This window comes from Zalophus californianus, chromosome 1 (genome assembly GCF_009762305.2).
Source record: "Zalophus californianus isolate mZalCal1 chromosome 1, mZalCal1.pri.v2, whole genome shotgun sequence".
NCBI classification, from domain to species: Eukaryota; Metazoa; Chordata; class Mammalia; order Carnivora; family Otariidae; genus Zalophus; species Zalophus californianus.
In genome coordinates this window covers 24,440,960-24,462,502 of record NC_045595.1, presented here as the reverse complement: position 1 = coordinate 24,462,502, position 21,543 = coordinate 24,440,960, and the positions used below count along the sequence as shown (strand labels likewise).

The following is a 21,543-nucleotide window of genomic DNA, read 5'->3' as shown; positions in this document are numbered from 1 at the left end:
ACCACTTTGCATCTCCATTTTCTCATCCATTAAGTGGAGATCTTAAACAGTGGCTACTTCACAGGTGGTTGTGAGGATTAAAAAAGCTTAGAACATTGTGTGGTGTGTGGTCAACACTATCCAGATTTTTGCTATTACTGTTCCTTAATAGGTCTGGTCTGTCTTTGCTTCTGGGTTTTTATACTTTCTCTTCTCTTTCCATCATTCTTCATGGCTGGCTCTCAATTGCTCTTCAAGATGCAGCTAAATGGTGGCTCTTTAGGATGTTTTCCCACATGTCTCCAGCCTGGGTGACATCGTCTCTGAATTTCTAGCCACCTGGCTATGACTTCTGTTATAACCCTTGTAACATAGTAAAGCTACTATCAGTTTACTTATCTACATGGACCATGAACATGGATCTTTCTTGCTTTCTTTCTTTCTTTTTATATTTCGTGAGTATAAGGGAGATACTGGGTAAATGTATATTGAATGAATAAATGGACCAATTTTCCCTTCATTTCTCTCTCCCTTCTTCCTTCTTCCTTCCCTCTTATTCTTCTCTTCTACTTTCTTTCCTTCTTCCTTCCTTTCTACCAAACTTCTTCTCTTCCTTCACTCTCAAACCTGGCCCTTGATGCATTTTCTTAGTTATTCTTCACAGGAACTCTGTGAGATAAGCATTATGATGATCCCCATTTTGCAGGTGTGGAAACAGAAGATCAGAGTGATAGGCAACTTGCCCATCCAACCCCTTACAGAGTTGTCTTCCAACGTTGCTGTCTCTGCTCAAAGCATTTTGGCAGTTTTTCCTTGGAATTCCCTTTTGGCCAGTCTGTGAACCACATAAGAAAACCAATCAGTTTTGGTCACTCTCAGAAAGGATGATTTCCAGTCTGATCATCCCAATTCATGTTTGTTTCCAAATAAACCTACATCATCTCATAAATCTGTTTTGTGCTGGTCTCAGTCTATCAAAAACCAGTATTGTCATTGGATTAACCCTTGTGGTTCTTAGTATGACTGCAAGATGCCCTCCAGCAATAACCATCAAGAAACTTTGAAAAAAGATAGAGGTTTATCATTTAAAGAACCTGGAAATTGCACAGCAGAGTTGGGGCCATACAGTGAGGTCATCAGTAGAGAGTGCGTGGGCCTGGTTCTGCTTTTATTGGGGTCAAGGGTGGGGGCCTAGGGTTTTGTGGGCTCATTCTTTATTGGTTAATTTAAAACATAAGAGGAGAGATTTAATGTGTGGGAAGAGAAGAAACAAGTGGCTCAAAACGTCGGCGATTGAAATCAATCAAGACCTCTAAAACAAAGGAGACTCAGTTGGGGCAGGCAGTCTGTCTCTTACCTAGTTGTGTGGTTGATAATGTGTTTATTCGAGGTAGCCATCATTGAAGTGGATGCCTCTTTAAAGTGGATGCCTTGGCAATCAGATCTTAAGTCAGGCACTTTCATTGCAAAAAAGAAAGAAAACAATTGTCAGGGCTTATGCAAGGATGCCCACTCTTGCCACTTTTATTCAACGTATTATTAGAACTCCTAGCCACAATAATTAGGCAATAAAAAGAAATAAAAGGCATCCAAATTGGTAAGGAGGGGGTAAAACTGTCACCATTTGCAGATGACATGATATTATATATAGAAAAAAAGAAAAACCTGTTAGAACTAATAAATGAATTCAGTAAAGTTGCAGGATATAAAATTAACATGCAGAAATCAGTTGCTTTTCTATACAGTAATTATCAGAAAGAGAAATTAAGAGAATAATTCCATTTATATTGCATCAAAAATAATAAAATATCTAGGAATAAATTTAATCAAGGAGGTGAAAGTCCTGTATTCTGAAAACTGTAAGACATTAATGAAAGATATTTCAGATGACACCAGCAAATGGAAAGATATGCAATGCTTATGGATTGGAAGAATTAATATTGTTAAATTAATATTGTTAAATTAATATTGTTCAAATGTCCATACCCAAAGCAATCTATACAGATTCAGTGCAATCTCCATCACAATACCAATGACATTTTTCACAGAACTAGAGCAAAGAATCCTAAAATTGGTGTGGAATCACAGAAGACCCCAATTAGCCAAAACAGTCTTGAGAAAGAACAAAGCAGGAGGTATCATACTTCCTGATTTCAAGCTATACTGCAAAGCTATAGTAATTGAAACTATATGCTACTGGGGCGCCTGGGTGGCTCAGTTGGTTGGGTGACTGCCTTCGGCTCAGGTCGTGATCCTGGAGTCCTGGGATTGAGTCCCGCATCAGGCTCCCTGCTCAGCAGTGAGTCTGCTTCTCCCTCGGACCCTCCCCCCTCTCATGCTCTCTCTCTCTCTCTTTCTCTCTCTATCTCATTCTCTCTCTAAAATAAATAAATAAAATCTTTAAAAAAAAACTGTATGGTACTTACATGGAAACAGACACATAGATTAATGGAAGAGAATAGAGTCTGGAAATAAACCCATACATATATGGTCAGCTAATCTATTCCAAAGGAGGCAAGAATATAAAATGGGGAAGAGACAGACTCTTCAATAAATGATGCTGGGAAAACTGGACAGCTACATGCTAGAGTGAAACTAGACCACTATCTTACACCATATATAAAAATAAATTCAAAATGGATTAAAAACTTGAATGTAAGGCCTAAAATCATAAAACTCTTAGAAGAAAACATAGGCAATAAGCTCTTTGACATCAGCTTAGCAATATTTTTCCATTCAGTCTCCTCCAGCAAGGGCAACAAAAGCTTAAATAAACAAATGGGATTGCATCACAATAGAAAGCTTTTCACAGCAAAAGAGACCAGCAGCAAAATGAAAAGGCAACCTACTGCATGAGAGAAAATATTTGCAAATCATATATCTGCTAGGGGATTAATATCAAAATATATAACTTTTACATAAATTACTAGCAAAAAGACAACCTGACTGAAAAATGGGCAGAGGACATGAATAAACATTTTTCTAAGGAAGACATACAGATGGTCAATAGCACATGAAAAGATGCTCAACATTGCTGATTGTCAGAGAAATGCAAATCAAAACCACATTGAGATATCACCTCACACCTGTCAGACTGGCTATTATCAAAAAGATGAAAAAAATAACAAGTGTTGTTGAGGATATGGAGAAAAAGGAACTCTTCTACTCTCTTGGTGGGAATGTAAATTGGTGCAACCACTATGGGAAACAGTATGGAGGTTCTTCAATTTAATCCTTTTGTATGTAGGTGTCCAATTTTCCCAACACCACTTATTGAAGAGTCTGTTTTTTCCCCCTTTTAAATTCTTGCCTCCTTTGTCATAGATTAGTTGACCATATAAGCATGGGTTTATTTCTGAACTTTCTATCCTGTTCAGTTGATCTATATGGCTAATTTTATGCCAGTACCATACTATTTTGATTATTATAGCTTTGTAGTATACCTTGACATCTGGGATTGTGAAACTTCCAGTTTTGTTTATCTTTCTCAAGATTGCTTTGGCTTTTTGAGGTCTTTTGTGATTCCACACAAATTTTGAATAATTTGTTCTAGTTCTGAGAAAAAGTACTATTGGTATTTTGATAGGGATTGCACTGAATCTAGATTGCCATGGGTAGAATGGACATTTTAACAATATTAATCCTGGGACGCCTGGGTGGCTTAGTTAAGTGTCCAACTCTTGATTTTGGCTCAGGTCATGATCTCAGGTTTGTGAGATCGAGCCCTGTGTCAGGCTCCACACTGGGTGTGGAGCCTGCTTAAGATTCTCTCACTCTCCCTCTCTAAAACAAACAAATAAACAAACAATATTAATTCTTCCAATCCATGGGCATGGAATATCTATTTGTGTTGTCTTCAGTTTCTTTCATCAGTGTCTTATAGTTTTCAGTGTAGAGATCTTTAACTTCCTTGGTTAAATTTATTCCTAGGTATTTTATTCTTCTTTGTGAAATTGTAAATGGGATTGTTTTCTTAATTTCTCTTTCTTCTATCTCATTATTAGCCTGAAGAAATGCAACAGATTTCTTTCTTTTTTGGGAGGGGGAGAGAGAGAGAGAGAGAGTGAGGAGGGTTGTGGGGGGAGAGGCAAAGGGAGAGGGAGAGAGAGAATCTTAAGCAGGCTCCACGCCCAGCACAGTGCCTGATGTGGGGTTCGATCTCACGACCCTGAGATCATGACCTGAGCCAAATCAAGAGTCAGATGCTTAACCAACTGAGCCACCCAGACACCCCACAACAGATTTCTTTATATTAATTTTGTATCCTGCACCTTCTTTTGGAATGATGAAACTGTTCTAAAATGTATTGTGTGGATGGTTGCACAACTCTGTGAATGCAAAAAACCACTGAATTTTACACTTTACAGGAGTGAATTTTGTTTATAAAATTCATAATTACCATCATTAAATACATACCAGGTGCTCACTCCCAGTCACTGTCCTGTGAGGCATTGTGGCACATGGATGAGAAGGAGAATACTTGTTCTTTGTGCTCTGGGAATGTCTCAATGGGTGTTCTTAAATGGAAAGATGAAATAGATCCACAAATAGTTTAATCAAGATGTTGCAATACTTAGTGCTAATCTCTGGGCATAGACCACACTCAGAAAGATCTCAACACCTCTGGGTGCCAGCTTTAGGAATTCAGAAAGATTTCGAAATGTGGACTGCTCCAATATTTATGTAACTTAGACATAGTATTATTTATGGCTTACAGTACTGTGAGGTACCTGGGGGCAGGAGCTATGCCTTGTGTTCATTTTGATTCCCTTGCTTAGCGTGTGTCTGGTCTATTGGCTGGTGATTGAATTTCGCAGTGTCCTGGTTTGTTCCTAGGACAAAAATGCCTTCAAACTTATGGCTGCCTATTCTGACCAGGCTGAGGGTTGGCCCTGTGGCGAAGGTGTTGCAGAATTCACCAACTGTCCTCGTGCAACTGTTTCTTTTCTCATAACCGGTAACTATTTTGTTTCTTTGGTGTTTTCACTCTGATTTTGGTTCAAATGGTGACTTGGAATAATATGTGGGTACTTCTGGAGTGTTGTGCTTTCTTTCCTGGTAGTATACTGAAGACTTTGGGTTCCTGGGTCAGTGAGATTTAGGAAAACAAAAGGTGGAATTAACCTCACTTTCTTCTTTTTTTTTTTTCTTTTGATCATATTTATCAAACAGCAGTGCTATAGATTTTGTGTAGCTTATGGGTCTTTGCTGTAATAAGAAATTGTTTTTCTTTTTTCTTTTTTTTTTCCTCTGTGAAGGTACTTTATGTTGATTCTTTCTGTTAAATATCCTTTGCTTGCACTGGACTTTTCTTTGTGTTGATTTTTTGCTTCATTTTTTTTTTCCATTTCCCATGCTGTTCAGTTACTGGATGCCAGAAGAACCAAGGTTTGTCCACTCTTTGCGGCTTGTTTGTTTTGCTCTGCACAGCCTCACCTCCTTGTGTTTGTGTCTGTCCCTGTCTGCATTTGTTCCCTTTTGCTTGCAGATGCAGTAATCCTGTTTACTAAACTTGTTCACAGCTTTATTTGTAAAAAATAAAGTCTTCGTTTGTGTCTACTTGTAGTGGATGCTATTATTTTCATTTTTTTAAATGGAAATGCATTTATCATGGAAAATAATGGATAGTAGAATAAAGAACACCTTAGGAAACAAGGAATACTGAGTCTGGAGCATTGCGGGCGTAAAGAAGGTGTGTTTGTGAGACTTTCCCTTCTAACCCTTTCCACTTCCTCAATTGAAACTCTGTAGATGTATAATTTCCCTCGTGACTGACACTAATATATTGTTTCTGTGTATGTGTACATTTCTCTTCTCCTAAGACATTCAGAAAGCATCATTGAATTAATTCCCCCCTCTCCATGTGCTGTCCCATGCTTCTGAAGTCACCCTGGAGGACTTCACGGCTGGCCCTCTGGACCTACCTCATGATTAACATCCCATCTTCATAGTGTGGTAGTAGCAAATAGCGCTTGGCATCTCCATTGACTTTTTCCCCTTCTTTCTCCTCTCCTGCTCCATCTTTCTCATCACAGCACCTGCAGTTGACAATCCAAGCCCTTCAGGATGAGCTTCGGACCCAGAGAGACCTCAATCACCTCCTGCAGCAAGAGAGTGGCAACCGTGGAGCTGAGCACTTCACCATTGAGCTGACTGAGGAGAACTTCCGGCGGCTCCAAGCTGAGCATGACAGACAAGCTAAGGAGCTGTTCCTCTTAAGGAAGACCTTAGAGGAAATGGAGCTGAGAATTGAAACACAGAAACAGACCCTCAACGCCCGAGACGAGTCGATTAAAAAGCTTCTTGAGATGTTGCAAAGTAAAGGTTTGCCTTCTAAAAGTCTCGAGGATGACAATGAACGGACACGGCGGATGGCAGAGGCTGAGTCTCAAGTCAGCCACTTAGAAGTGATTTTAGACCAGAAAGAGAAGGAAAACATACATCTTAGAGAGGTAAGGACAGTCACTCTATTTCCCCAAAGCCATATTTTACAAGTTAAAATATGTTACCAAGTTATTTTCACAGGTTGGAAGATTGCAGCCTTAACAAAATTTCCTGGCATCCGTTTTATAATCTTCCTGTCTGCTTATCACCTTTAAGCTGGAATTTTGCATTAGTTTTTTTTTCTCTGCTCACTACACATGTGTTCCATCGTTACTCGACATGTATTGGGGATCCAAGTACGTGCAGCACCTGCCAGCTCTAAGGTGGTTTACAATTGCTTTCCCACACATGGCCATAGTTTCAGGGTTTTTTAAGTACAATACTAAGTTTTAGATGTTTATCAAATACATCTCTCTAAAGGAGCAAAACAAATAGGTGATTAGCAAAACAATGAATCTAGATATTTTTATGGCTGAATTGGGGCAGCATTTGCAGAAAATAAAGCATATGGATATTTCTGGGAAGAATGGTAAAAAATGTGCAGACAAATTTTGAACATTCAGGTTTAAGATAATCCTTGTCTGCATTTTCTTTTGTCTAGGACAAACTGTCCCAGGTTTTCTGAGTATGCATTTTGCACTTAGTGGATTAAATCATTTGAGGTCCTTCAGAGGCACTCCAGCCTGCCACCACTATTGAATATTGGGGTGCTCAGGTATCTGAGGATATGTAGTTGGATAGAGTTTAGAAAAAATGTGGGTGACAGCCAAGTTTTGAAATTTTTACAGCAGTTCCTTGCTGCTATGGTGGATGTGGATCTCAAAAGTACCATGTAGGCAAAATGCTGAGGGAGACACAGATCTCACAGAAAAATAAGAAACAATAAAATGGCATTAAATATATTTTAAAAATATTCTATCACAATAAATAAAAATTCCAAAAGATATTTGCTTTCAGACCAAATTAGATTTCTTGGCATTATATACCTTTTCGGATGGGCAGTTCTTGTGAGTCATTTTTTGGGTTGTTCAGAAAACATGGCTCCCATGTTGGGGCTTGCTAATGCAGATGCTCCCAGGAGCATCTTAGAACATTTGAATAGACTTTTGTATCTTTAGACTTAATGTCCTTCATGCTTATTCTCCCTTGATTTATTTTCATGAGACATTGACAACATGCTTGGGAAACCACATGGCTTGGTTTTAGATGGAGATGCTTAAAGAGATGTTTTGTTGGGACTGGGTCTTCCGATCCATGTTCCAAGAGGCTGAATGTCATGGTTAGGCTTCTAATGATTTGTACTTGTTTGAAATCATACCCTTGTCTAAATCCATGTCCTTGAGTACAGACTGAACCTAGTGACTTGATTCTAAACAATAGAATATGCTGAAGGTAATGGGATGCCAATGTGACTTCCATGATTAGGTTATATAAGACTGTTATTTCCATCTTGTAAGCAGACTATTGTGTTCTCAACTTGCCTGCTTTGATGAAGCAATTCTGCCATGTGAGAGAGGCTCATGTGGCAAGGGACTGAGGGTAGCCTCTAGTCAACACCCAGTGAGGAGCTGAGACCCCCACTCAAACAGCCACAAAGAACTGAAAATTGCCAACAACCACTTAGTGTGCTTGGAAGTGGATCCTTTCCCAGTGCGACCTTCAGATAAGATGACAGGCCCTGGGCTGACACCTTGATTGCAGCTTTGTGAGACACTGTGAAGCAAAGGACCCAGCTAAGCTGTGCCTGGATTCCTGACCCACAGAAACTGTGAGATAATAAATGTGTGCTGTTTTAAGCTGCTGAATTTAGGGGTAATTGGTTACACAACAATAAATAACCAATAGAGTGGAGCATAAACTAATCTCTTCCTGCTTTACTCCCTAGACTTTACATTTAGTTTACAGAAGAGAAGAAATAACTACTGTCAGTAATCACTTGCCTGTAAAGCAGCTGTGGATTTTGAAATTTTGGTTGTGTTATCTTAGAACTGTGGCTGGAGATTGCCATAGTTGAAAAAAGTTGCTGCTTTATTTTGGGTGCCAAGGGATCAAGTTGCATGTACAGCCGGGCAGTGATGCCAGAGAAACCTCCATCTGCAGTGTTGACCTTGACTTCATGTTGGGGTCTTGTGGTTGGGGCAGAGTCACTCTTTTTCTGTTATTAGATTCTGCTCATTGGTAGCACTAAGTAGATGGTGCCTTAATACTGTTGTGTGGATGCCTCCACTTAAATGAATGTAAACAAAATTCAATTTGTGTTTTACAAGATTAGTTTGCCCTCACAGTGTTCTGGCATGGAAATAGATCATGTTCAGAGCCTTAACCATCAGTCTGAGAGCCCACAGAGAGTGGTACAGAAAATTCAGCCCAACACATCCAGCTAGTGTCCTTGAGCATCAGGTGAAATCAGTGGATTGCCTTTTTCTTGGCTTATCAAGAAGGTGCATGTGGAAAAGGTGTCTTTTTAAACTTAACTCAACAAAAAGACTTGGAGGCCTGAAAGGACATTCCCCAAGAGAAGGATTGTACTGGGTTCTGAGAGCCATTTGTTACATTTTCAGGAATTTTGTGAACCTGCTTTTAAATTATTGATAACTTGGAATTAGTCATGGTAGGAATATTTACACCATGGAAATCAGCAAATGCTACCCCCAGGGCCTACGCCCCTGCCACCCCATCCCTAAAGCCCATTTACCAACACATCTCTGAATAAATGCCATGAAATGTTTACCCACAATACAGCAAGAAAAGGCAAGTTAAATAGTGCAAGAATTATGAGTGCCTTAACCACTCATCATTCCTTAGAAGTTTAAATAACAGCATCTGTATAGATGCTTATGTTTCAAACACTTCAAAGAATGCTCTCATTGATTCATATTTAACTCTCACAACTATCTCGTGCATTCAGTTATCCATCCATTCAATGAGCACTTACTGAGGATCTGTTTTGGGATAAAGCAATCATAACTAATAAAGTTTGACTTGATCGTGCTTATATTCTGTGGGGATGACACATAATTTAATAATTAAACAGAGAAGTATCATGAAGAAAAGAAGATGATGAAGAACTAGTGCCTTGGGTGGGGCCAACTTGATATTGGGTGATCAGGGAAGGCCTCTTGGAGGGGGTGATATTGTGAACTGAGACCTGAATGACAAGAAGGAACCAGCCATGTGAAGCTCTCAGAAGACTGTTCCAGTCATGTGGAAAGACCCATGCCTGGGAGGTAGGTGCTATTATTTGGCCCATTTTACCTGGGGAAACTGAGGAACAGGTGACACTAAGAAACTTGCTCAGCTTCCCAGTGGTGAAGCTGGCATTCGAATTGGGCTGACTCCAGAGTTTCAGCCATTAAACCATTTCACGAAATCCCTTTTCTAGAGGAATCTTTCCCAAATGTGCTCTTCAGAACAGCCATTTTGTGGGATGCTGATAATGTGCAATGAGAGAAAAAGGGCTGCAGGGCCAAATGAGCTTGGGAAAATGCTGGATTCTGTAGAGTTTACTGTAGGACTTCTCAGACTCCTTATTATGCAAGTGTGCATCAGTCATTCCCAGGAAGGGGAAGGTTCTTAAGCTTATTTAACTTGCTTTTGTCTTGCCACACTGGTGTTCTTTGTAAAACACTTTGGAAAAAAGCTATGCTAGAAAATAAAAAGTGTGCTTTTAGCTTGTGACCTGCAAAATATGTAAAAATATACAAATAGTTGTTTCCCATGGCCAAGTAGCTGGGTAATTTCCTCCGTTAGTTATTCTAGAAGGCAAAGTTTATTATAAGCTGTTTCCATATTCTCTACTGAGTTTTAGAATGTTCTTCTGTCAGGGTATTTTTTTTTTTTACATTTTAGTGGAAAAATGTGGCTGACTGCTTTTGATATTAAAGCAGTAAGAATAGCCCAGCTTGAATGAAGAAGTAGCCTGACCTCTGTTAATTTAAATGAATCTAAAACAGAATTTAAAATGTACTTGAGGTTTTAAGTTCAGTGTGTTCTGGTTTCTTTTTCATTTTGCACGGTTCAACCTGGTTTGGGGCTAGATGGCATAATACTGGAGAATGGAGTACTAGTGGTTTTATGATTCATTCTCAGGCAGAGGTGTTGGGCCTCATATAAACCCCATCTCCTGGAATACTGGTCTTGTTTAGCCTATTGTTTGAGGAGATTTTGAGTTGGCAGGAGTTGCACATGGGGAGGGTTGGGTTGCTTTAGTGTCTTGTTATCTTTTGGTGGTCTGGAAAAGGCTGAGGGCGAAACCACTTCTTTGCCTGGCAGGAAACAACAACAAAAAGACTATGATCTCAACTTATTTGCAAGACCAAAACCATTGCCCAAGAACTACAACTGATGTGCTAATGTGAGCCGAAGTGTTGGCTGAAATACAGCATTACTCACTCGTGTCGTGGGATGCTTTTGGATACAGGTTGATTTGATAAGACATTATTGGATGTGGTAATAGTTTACCTTGTTCTCTAGCTTTTTCTGCACAGAACATATTGTTTCCTGTAAAGGTTTTGGTAATCAAGTACCCCAAATACTATTGATTTCATTAAAGAAAAAGTGGGTTTATATGCCAGATTCTTATATATTCAATTCACTCTCCTTAATATTTCCTTGGCTGATCCTTAGAAGAGAATCAGGGATCTCGGGGCTCATTGCACTGTAGGATGTTTAAAGGGAAGGGTATATGTTCTGCTGACATGTCTGTTGATTCCCTGTGCTAATCCCTTTGGGCAGCTTGCCCATCTTTGGTAGCAAGGGCTGAAGAGCAATCAAGTCATTGGGGGCCACAATTGCTACTCACCCAGGAGACTGGGACTGGGCTTCCCAACATGCTGCAGTTAGGGCAGGGAGGAGGAGGGTAAGGCAACATGAATTCTTGCTTTCCTCATTTATTTACCCAGGTTGTTCCTGAGACAGTGGGAGACCCATCAAGGCAGAGTCTGTGACCTAGAAGTTCTTGAGCTCATAAACCTTTTACTGATGACTCAAATCTCCACTATATGATCTTTGACCATAGTCTCCACATCTCAAAACCCTATGGCCTCTTTCTTTGGAACATAAACTTGTCTCCAGTTCTGCTGGCTGAACCATAATTTTGCTGAGGCAGGCATTTCTAATTCTGAATCTACGGATTTAACACGTTCTATTTCTACCAACAAAGCTTACCACAAAAAATATTACTAAACATGAGTGATCACATTAACATAACATTTTACATACTCTCTCTTGCAAGAGTTATTTCCTATATATATTATAGAACCTAAAAATTGCTCCTTTTTTTTTTAAATAAAGTATGTTTCTTACCTGATCAGTACATTACATTCATATTCCCAGGCCTCATATATTCCCTGCAGGTGCTCATTAGATATTTGAGAGTGAAAAAATAGCTAAGAAACAATAGGGAATTTCTCTGTGATTTATTTTGCCAATATTAGAGGAGTGATTCATAATGATTATAGTGCCATGCTCTTTTATGTTTTCTCTATCATTGCTCTGTGTTTGGGGTGGAGCAGGAACTCGAGTGTAACCCTAACTGGAAGTTTTCTTTCATTTTTGGAAACTGTGTTGGATGTCATGGAATACATGCTGAACATCCATATGCAGGATGCTGTGGGAGCACCCCTGGCAAGTTTGTGGTCTTGTTCAAGGATTCAGGTGGTGGGCAGTAAGAGAAACAGCTCACACTTACCAGGTTCTGTACTACATAAATACTGTTGTCATCATTCCCATCACACAGATAAAGAAATGGAGGCACAAAGAAGTAAGTAATTATTTCCAGTCACACAAAGCAAATGCTGGAGCCAAGATCAGAACCTGGGAAATCTGGGTGCAGAGTCTATACCTGTCACCATCACACACTACTACTTCTCAGGGTGGTGTATTAAGAGAACATCAAATGGCACTTAAATGCTATGCAGCTTACAGGTAGGAGGCTGACCACTGACTTCAGCCATGACAGAGCTGGTCTTCAAAGGCAGGAGGAATTTCAACACACAGGGGTGATGGTGAAGTATGATTAGAAAAGAGACAGCTGAGCCAAACCTGAGAGGTGGGAACTGTGATGTGTTTTGGGGTACCATGAGTTTGAGCAGTTGAAACTCCACCTGCCAGAAGGGAAAGGAAATAAGGCTAAAAAAGGTGGTTTGAGGTCAGGTCACTCAAGGCCCTGAACATGTGACACAGGGATTGGCTTTTACTCGATAGGCTCTGGGCAGCTGTTGAAGGAATTTTCCCAGGAGAATGGCATGATCATAAAAGACTGTTAGTGCTAATTGATAGTGGATTGGGAGGAGGAGGCATGGACACAAGTTAGAAGGATACCGTGGTTGTTCAGGTCACCAAGAGTCTGAATCTGGGTGGTAGCCACAGGAGTTGAAGGGAAAGGTCATCTCTACCTTGACCTTGACAATCTGGGAACCTAGTGCTGGGAGCTGCGAGGAGCAGACAGCCTCTGTGGGCCTGGGCGCAGACAGATGGTGGGATAGTGTGCCAGTGGGAGTGGCCAGTAAGAGGCGCCAGGCTTGAGGAAGGACTTTGGATGTGCTGAGTTTGATGAAATCCTGGTGGAGCTGTCCAACCAGCGTTGAGAACATGGCTCAGGAAATGACTGTGAAGTTCTGTGAAGCGCACAAGGCATTTCTGACTATTGGTCACATTGTTGTTGTTGCTGTTGTTTGCAAACACACTTGATCATTTGTGGCTACCAAGTCCCCAGTTTGTGTGATCATTCCAAAGTTTGCCTTGTCACTCACCCCTACTGTTGTCTAAGAGGTGACCCTAGGAACTGCATACTTCTCTTTCATGCCTCTTTTCTGAATAAGCATGTCATTTTGACTATGGTATATCCTTTGAGATTACATAGAATTTTCATTGACTGATGCCAACTTGATACAGATTCCCTTTGTTCTCACTTCGTTCCATTTTCTCCAAGCACTCCGTACAGGATGAATGCCAGTGAAGCATCTTTACAGGAAAGCGCTCTCTCTGAATCCTGATTAACAACACTTTCAAAAGCAGGATTTCATAACTTTTTTTTAAAGTATTGATGTTTTTGTGTTTTTTTTAATATTTATTTATTCATGAGAGACAGAAAGAGAGAGAGAGGCGGAGGCAGAGGGAGAAGCAGGCTCCCCACTGAGCAGGGAGCCCGATGTGGGACTCGATCCCAGGACCCTGGGATCATGACCTGAGCTGAAGGCAGATGCTTAACCATCTGAGCCACCCAGGCGCCTGGATTTCATAACTTTTACCCACACATTTCTGATGATAAAGGGAATGCACCTATTCCTGTTTCTGTTTAGCATCATTTGCCTTATCTTTAAATTCTAATACTGTCTGTAAAGTTTGAACACTGCATGCTAATTTGAAATGGTTCAAGTTTTACCCCATATTGATTTTCATCAGTATCATTGATGGCTTTTTATAGTAAAAGAGACTGGTGGAGCCCCAGGGAGCCATTAGGCACAAGGCATTTTGGAACCTGCAGAGAAAAGAAAGTGGCAGGGTAGAGGGAGGTGAGGGGAGGTGATAGCGATCCGGGAGAATGCCAGGTGGTTACACTGGGAGAGACTCTCATTACTGTTCTCACTACCTGTCCTCTTGCTCTGCCTTGGGTATGACTACTTTTTGAAAAATATTCTTTTGGTAGCTGACCTAATTTATTATCATCACGTTTGGTAAAACCATGCACCACAAATGAAAGCTCAGTGGCGAGAAAGTACTCCAAGTACCAGGACTGTGGATACTTCAGTATGTCACAAACTGTGGCAATAGAAAGTTGAGACAGCTCAGCTATACCAAGGTCCTACCTGTCTTGGACGGAGCATCAGCTAATACCTTACATATGAAGGAGGCTTCATAGTTTATTGAATACACTGTTTTAATGCTTTCCTCTGATGCTCCTGGTAATCCTGTGAGGAAACAGGGTCAGAGAGATTAAGAAGTAATGACAAATAACATTTACTGGGCACTCAAGAGCATCAGCCTGTGCTAATCAATTTCCAGGGAGTGCCACTTAATCCTCCCAACAATACTCTGGGTTGGGTGGTGGTTTCCTGCCTCTCAGATGAGGAAGCTATGGCCCAAAAGGGTGATGTGTCTGGTCCAGCTTTTTAGAGCAAGTAGTGATGGATCTGGGATTCACATTTAGGCCTGCTGATTCCAGGCACCTGTTCCTAACCACTCATTGACAACTGCCAGGGATAATGCCTGAGTAGAGCAGAGACTAGAATTCTGGTCTTCTGACTTCTTGCTGAGGGATATTTTCTCGGTCAAAGCAAAAAGGGAAAAAATAATGCAAAAGGCTCTGTTTTTTTTTTTTTTCTTGCTCCATCTTATCAGGGTCTGTTGAATCCAGGACTATAAATCTATGTATGAGGTCACTGAGCAGTAGAAGGGTTAAACAGTGCCGTGCAGAATGCAGCATCACAGCTGGATCTCCTCAGCCCATTTGTCGCTCATGAAAGTTAAAGTACTAGATTAAAATACAAAGAATGGTACTGTACATCTAGGCCCCCCATGAATTCCTAGGAAATAGATGAATTTTTGTGAACAGAGAATAAGAAAAAACAGGAGGTGCTTAGAGCTGGACCTTCTCCATTTTATCTGTTCAAAGTTAGCCTTCTTTTTCAGTTTTTTAAATCTATCATTATTTCATTGCCTGAAAGAAATGCTTTGTTTCCCCAAACTGACTTTACTTTTTATTTAGTTTTTGTTGGGTATTTTGGGTTTCTCTCTCTGTCAGTGTGAGACATTAAAACTGTATTTATAACCTGCGATAAGTGCCCCATTTCATTGTTCTTCTAGGTGGCTAAACTTTGGAAAAACAAAATCTACTTTCCCACCCATTCTGGCTTGGATGTGAAAGGGGAAACTTTGTGTTTCCAGTTTGGCACATATGTTAAGAGTGTCTTAAATGTTTTGGGTAGAGGGTTAAATAAGGCAATGTGAATGCTTGCTGGGTGATTCCTATGATTGGCTTATGGTTACAGCAGTTGTGACTTATACAAAAAAGGAATCACATCCTCCTTAATAAAGGAAAGGTATAATTACATATGAGTGATTTATAGAGAAAGGAAAAAGAAAGAAAGATGAGTGAGCCTTTAGAATAAACATAAAGACTTACTACTCAATTAGATCAAGAGTGGGCACACTAGAGCTTGTGGGGCAAGCATGGCTCACTCTCTGTTTTTTTATGGCCTGGGAACTAAGAATAGTTTTTACCTTTTTAGATAGCTATATTTGAAATGATTATGTAAGTATATAATATCCTAAATATATATACATATGTATTTAATATCTAAATAGTTCCTCAAAAGAAAACCTCTTTTGATTTTACCTCCTGGCCCTCAAAGCCTAAAATATTTACTATTTAGTCCTTTAAGAAAAAGTGTGGTGACTCCTGAATTAGATGATAAGTAAACAGTTTTTGAATCAAGATGTTTGGTAAAAAGCATATGTGCAATTAGTTATATTTAGAGTATCAAATCTGACTATTTTTTATAGCTTTTGAGTATTTGTTTTAAATGAGGAGACAATTTTTTTTTTTTTTTTTTGTCATTTCTGCCCGTATTTCCTTTACAATGATTAGGCTGGTGATTTTCATCCCCAGAGTTGTAGCACTTTGGGCATTGCCAGTTATCATGAAAGTCTGCAGCTCTTTTAGGAGTGGTGGGTGTTGGGGAGGTAACCTGTGGGTTACAAAGGGACTGTGTGGGAAGAGTTCACTAACCTATTAAGATGCCAGAGAAATGGAGATTGCCATTCAAACTCCAAAGGAACCAGGAATTCCTGACCTAATTAAAACACAGCTTCCAACTCCTCCTCTTTTTTTTTTTTTTTTTTTTAATGCCTGTGCTTACTGACACTTTTTAGGCCTATACAATGCTTTATTAAATCTGTGGCTGCTTTGAAGGAACTGGCCTGAAAAACTGTCCATGTATATATAAATTGTGTTGAAAGATACTTATACGTAGTAATCATTGGTGTGCCATACATAGATTTGCTAGGTTTTCCTATGGAAAGTATTCTTTTTTTTTTTTAAACAACAGAAATTTATTTTCTCACCATTCTGGAAGCTAGAAGTCCAAGATCAAGATAAGGGCTCTTAATCAGGTAAAGCCAGGGGCTGGTCAGGATGTGAGAAATCCCCTTACCGTCCTCTGCCCTTCCTTCAGCCTCTAAGGCAGTAAGATCTGTTCTGGTAGCAGAGGGGTTGGGTTGTCAGCTGTTTGAGCATATTTAGTGTTGGAGGAAGACCCTGTCTATTTTTGAAATTTTGCTTCCTTGGTGTAGCCCAGGGTTTTTCAATCACAGCACTATTGGCATTTGGGACAGAATGTATCTTTGTTCTGGGGGCTGTCCTGTGCATTGTAGGATGTGTAGCAGTACCCTGGGCTTCTATCTACTAGGTGCAAATAGTACCTTTCCCCTTCCCCCTGTTGTGACAACCAAAAATGTCTCCAGACATTGCAAAATGTCTCCTGGAGGGCGGGGGGTGGGGGGGAAGGGGGTGGCAAAATTACACAGGTTGTGAACTGCTGGTGTAGAGTGATTGACACTCCTTCTGGTGGCTGGCCTGTGGCTGTGGCAAAATACAGTAATTCCCAGCCCTACCTGCTTGAAACTGTTTTACTGAGGAAGGGCAGACCAGTCATGATAATTCTTGACCCAGAGACTGCCTGCAGGGGATTGAACTAGGAAACAGATGTGCTGAGGGGAGGTGGGCGCTTGAGTCTGAAAAGAAACAGAAGTGGTGTGTGTGTGTGACAGAAAGAGAGATTGAAAGAGAAGCTACCTCTGACTCTCTTCCCCCCACCACCCCTTTCACTCTCAGGAAAGGTAGGGCTGGGAATTAGGCAAGTCCTAGAAAATAAATCTAAGGGAGGGGTTGGGGGTAGTGTTCTGATCTTAGATACCACGTGGGAAAGCTGGACTTTGTGAAAATAAAAGATGTTTGATTCTCAGGAGTATTTATGGAGGTAATAATTATGGATCTGAGAAGTCACTTTTTGACTACTGGACTCTCACTATTAATCAGCAGTTCTATTTTATGGTAAAGGTTGTCATCCCTGCTTTCCCCAAAATGGCCTCTGAGTCTCCCTTTCTGTTTTTTCAATAAACATTTCTTTATATGAACTGCTATCCACCCCTCCCCCAGCTCCACCAAACTTCAGAATAATTTTGGAGTGTGGTAGTTTTATCATGTGGAAATGTAGTACAGATGTTCAGAATTACCTTTTCTTTCTCTCCTTTAAAACATCATGACCGGGGCGCCTGGGTGGCTCAGTCGGTTAAGCGGCTGCCTTCGGCTCGGGTCATGATCCCGGGGTCCTGGGATCGAGCCCCATGTCCGGCTCCCTGCTCAGCAGAGAGCCTGCTTCTCCCTCTCCCTCTGCCTGCCACTCTGCCTACTTGTGCTCTCTATCTCTCTGTCAAATAAATAAATAAAATCTTAAAAAAAAAAAAAAAAAAAAAAAAAAAAAAAAAAAAACATCATGACCACACATACTTTGCTCTAAGTACTAGTAAGTATTTTTATTATTACTATTAAAAAATCTTGCCTCAGGCAGATTCCTACTAAATCTCAAGTAAAGGCAAATATTAAAATAGCAGCAAGTATTTATGTATATCACACTAAAAAGTCTGAACTCATATTTGGCTTTTTATGCAACTGAAACCTTTATTTTTTGACCCACTTGACCAAGTTCTCTAATTTTGCCCTCTTTTCCTGACTCTAAAACTTTAAGTTTAGACTGTAGGATTTTGTTCACTATCCTCCCCCCTTTCCCAATTTTCTCTAGACTTGGGTTTTTCTCTTTATCCTGCATATATGTTTGAACTCAGCCCGATCACTTAATGAAGTTTGATGGGAGGATTTGGACTGTCAGCATGAATTAGTGCATGTTTTTAAAAGTTATTAATGGAGGAAAGTTCTCTTCTCCCAGAGAATTCCACTGATGAGTGGCAGAGTTTCTGTGTTCTCCAAGTGCTGCATGTTGGGTCCAGTGATCATATACAAAGGAAATGCTTTATCAACACTCAATACCTCCCCCACTCAGCAACCTACTTATGGAGATTAGCTGCTTCTCTAACCTTAGCTTCTTTTGGGTTTATTTAGTGCCACTTTCTTTTTATATTTCTTGGCCAGACTTAAACATATTTCTCTAAATAGTTGCTAAAAAGAAAACCTCTTTAGATTTAATCACTTGAACCTGGAATCAAGAGCTCCGTCGCCAGCTGTGAGCACTTTTTAGCATACTGGAGATTAATCCTGGTTCAGACAAATGATCTTTAAAGCATTGCTTTTTCCATCCACATCCAAACAGGAATGCATTACAAGGTGATTTTTTTTTTTTTTAAAGGGCAGTGGAGATCCTTTTCCTTCTGTCAGAGTCCATACAGCAAGGAAGAGGCAGAACCTGATTGTGTCTCAGACAGCAGAAATAACACTTAATGTAGGTATTCCACCACGGCTTCATGATGCCCAGTGGTGTTCCTGCCAACAGTCTCTGTTGCAAGACTTTTATGATGCATGTCAAGATTTAGATGGTTTTAAGGACTCAAGCTTTAGTTGCTTTAAAAGATAGAATGTTGCACATGACTGGATCTTTGCCAATTCCACACTGGAAGCTTGAGACGCCTGAAAAACCTGCCAGGTGCTAACTTCAATGGATATTCTTAGGCTGCCTCTTGAGCAACTGTTACAGGGAGAGGGATCATGGGAGTTTAGTGGAGATTTGAGGATGCTTATGCTGAGCGGGGACTTCTGACACATGATGACACAGGATTCTCCAGAAGACATGAAGTCTCTTTGAAGAACTCATTATGTTTTCCCCTTTTTGTAGGCTGTGGTTATCTTTGCATGCTGTCTTTTTGCTTGGTTGCCTCACAGACACAAATGTGAGAGGACTCAAGGAGAATGGTCTAAAATGACCACATTTTCTGAAATCACGGCAGCCTCTTGAGAAATCTGTGTGGCATGGTCTGTCTGAGGGCTATCAGATGGAGAGAGAAAGGTTGATGGAGTCTCATCGTGGGAGGCCTTGGCAGGGTGCTGTAAATAGCATAAATCATCATCGTTGTTGCCGCCACTGTAAAAAATAGAAGGCTCTCTGGTGCAGGCACAGAGCTGAGTGCTCTACTCAGTTACAGAGCAACCCTGTGAGGTGTAGGTGCTGACATTGTCCCATTTCTTCATCAGGGCAGCTAAGTAGCTTGCCTAAGACCTCACAGGGGACTTGACCTCAGAGATGAGAACCATTGTATCTACTGTTCCATAGAAAGTCAAAATAACTTCTGGTCATTTCTTCCCACCCAGTTCCTCTCTGTCTCTGATTTGTTTTTTTTTTTTGAAACTTTCGTTTTCTATTTAGGTTTCTGATCTGGCTCACATTATGACTTCATTTAAAATCTTACTCTTTCTCTTAATATGTCAGTTTCCTTCTCTTTTATTTTAACCTCATTTTCTTCCCTTTGTGTTTTCATCTGCATTGTTTTATGGGGTTACTTGTCTTTCTTGTTATGTCCCAAGTAGAAGTTCTGGGCTTTTGCAAGAGACCTAAGAATACTAGTGAATTTCGCAGGAGACTTCTGGCCTAATATAATTTTAATCAGCAGTTTTCTCTGCTTCCTGTCAAACCTTTTCATCTACCTGTGCAAGTTTATTCTCTGGTCTCAAATGAAATGACCTATACAAAGCACTTTGCACAAGGCTTGGCTCAACAAATGTCATTTTTATTTTATTTTTTTTAAAGATTTTATTTACTTATTTGCGAGAGAGAGAATGAGAGAGAGAGAGCACGAGAGGGAAGAGGGTCAGAGGGAGAAGCAGACTCCCCGCCGAACAGGGAGCCCGATGCGGGACTCGATCCCGGGACTCCAGGATCATGACCTGAGCCGAAGGCAGTCGCTTAACCGACTGAGCCACCCAGGCGCCCTCAACAAATGTCATTTATGTCTCTATGAAGAGAGGTGGGACGAAGATAAGCAGGAGTTACAGAGTTACGGTCACATCCGTTGGTCTCCTTGTAAAGCAAGTCCATGCTCCCTTTACAAACCATTGGTTCTCTCTTCAGAATAAAACCTCACCTGGTGGCATTTTACAGGTCACTTGTTGGGGCATAGGTGTTTGTATCTAGCTGTGCAAACTCCAGCGTGACCTTCTCTCCACCAACCCGGGTTCACTCTGTAATTGCTCCAGAATGTTATAGAGTAGATTATACAGTATGGTAGATATCTAGTTCACAGACTTTGAATAAACTTAAATGTCATGCATGTAATAGGTAAAGTACATGTAATGCATGAATACATGTAAGGGCTGGCACATAGTAAGCGCTCAATGTTAGTTTACTTATCTTTATATATTTATATAAATTTATATATGTTTATATATTTATCTCTATATATCTGTATGTCTATCCACCTATCTATATCTCCTCTCAAGACGGTGCATTCCTTGAGAGTAGGAATCACATCCTACTCATCTTTAATATTACCAACACCTGGCACACAGTAGATGCTGACAGATCAGGTTTATCATTATTGATACACATCTGCCTCTTGTGAGGAGAGATCATCTTATACGTCTTTAATGTAAGATAATAGATGACCAAAGTGTTTGATGTGTATAGAGAATGACGGGGGAAAGAAAGCATGAAATAATTATAAGTTGTTAAAACTTTTTAGGATGACACAAAAATTCTTAAGATTCATCAAAATATTTTTAATGAGTTGTGCATACGTAGTACTTATAATAGCTACCCGTTATTGAGCACTTACTTTGTGCTTGACACTCAACTAAGTGCCAGTCACTCATTATACATTTAAGCTCAGGACTTAGCCTCTCTTTATAGATGAGGAAATTGAGGCACAGAATAGGTGTGACTTTTGCAGGGTCACATAGCTACCATGTTAGAGTTAGAATTTGGATTGAGTTCTTTCCACTCTCCTATTCTTGCCTATAGAACTAATTACTCTTCATAGTGTATTTTATATCCATTATAATAGTAGTGGTAATTTTCCTGCAGCTAACCTATTAAAAGAAGATGGAAATCCAGTAGACCTAATTAAACATATACTGAGTACCAAGTTTATGGAAAATTCCGTCCCCAATCTGGACCTCTCTCCAGAGCATCAGGGCCATAAATGTAACTTTCTAGTGAGCGTCTTGTGGGTTTCAGA

General features: G+C 40.2%; 1 protein-coding gene across 9 annotated transcripts in view; it reads left to right on the top strand.

Moving 5' to 3' along the window:
• The window catches only part of ERC2 (ELKS/RAB6-interacting/CAST family member 2), a 977,487-nt gene that overhangs the window by 172,862 nt on the left and 783,082 nt on the right, over positions 1-21,543 (top strand). For all 9 annotated transcript variants that reach the window (XR_003518693.1, XR_003518694.1, XM_027587658.1 and 6 more), the window contains one exon: positions 6,015-6,431. Coding sequence is in view for 7 of the 9 variants with exons in the window: in XM_027587658.1 (XP_027443459.1) it covers positions 6,015-6,431 (417 nt within the window). In the remaining 2 variants the exon portion in view is untranslated. The remainder of the gene's footprint in view (positions 1-6,014; positions 6,432-21,543) is intronic.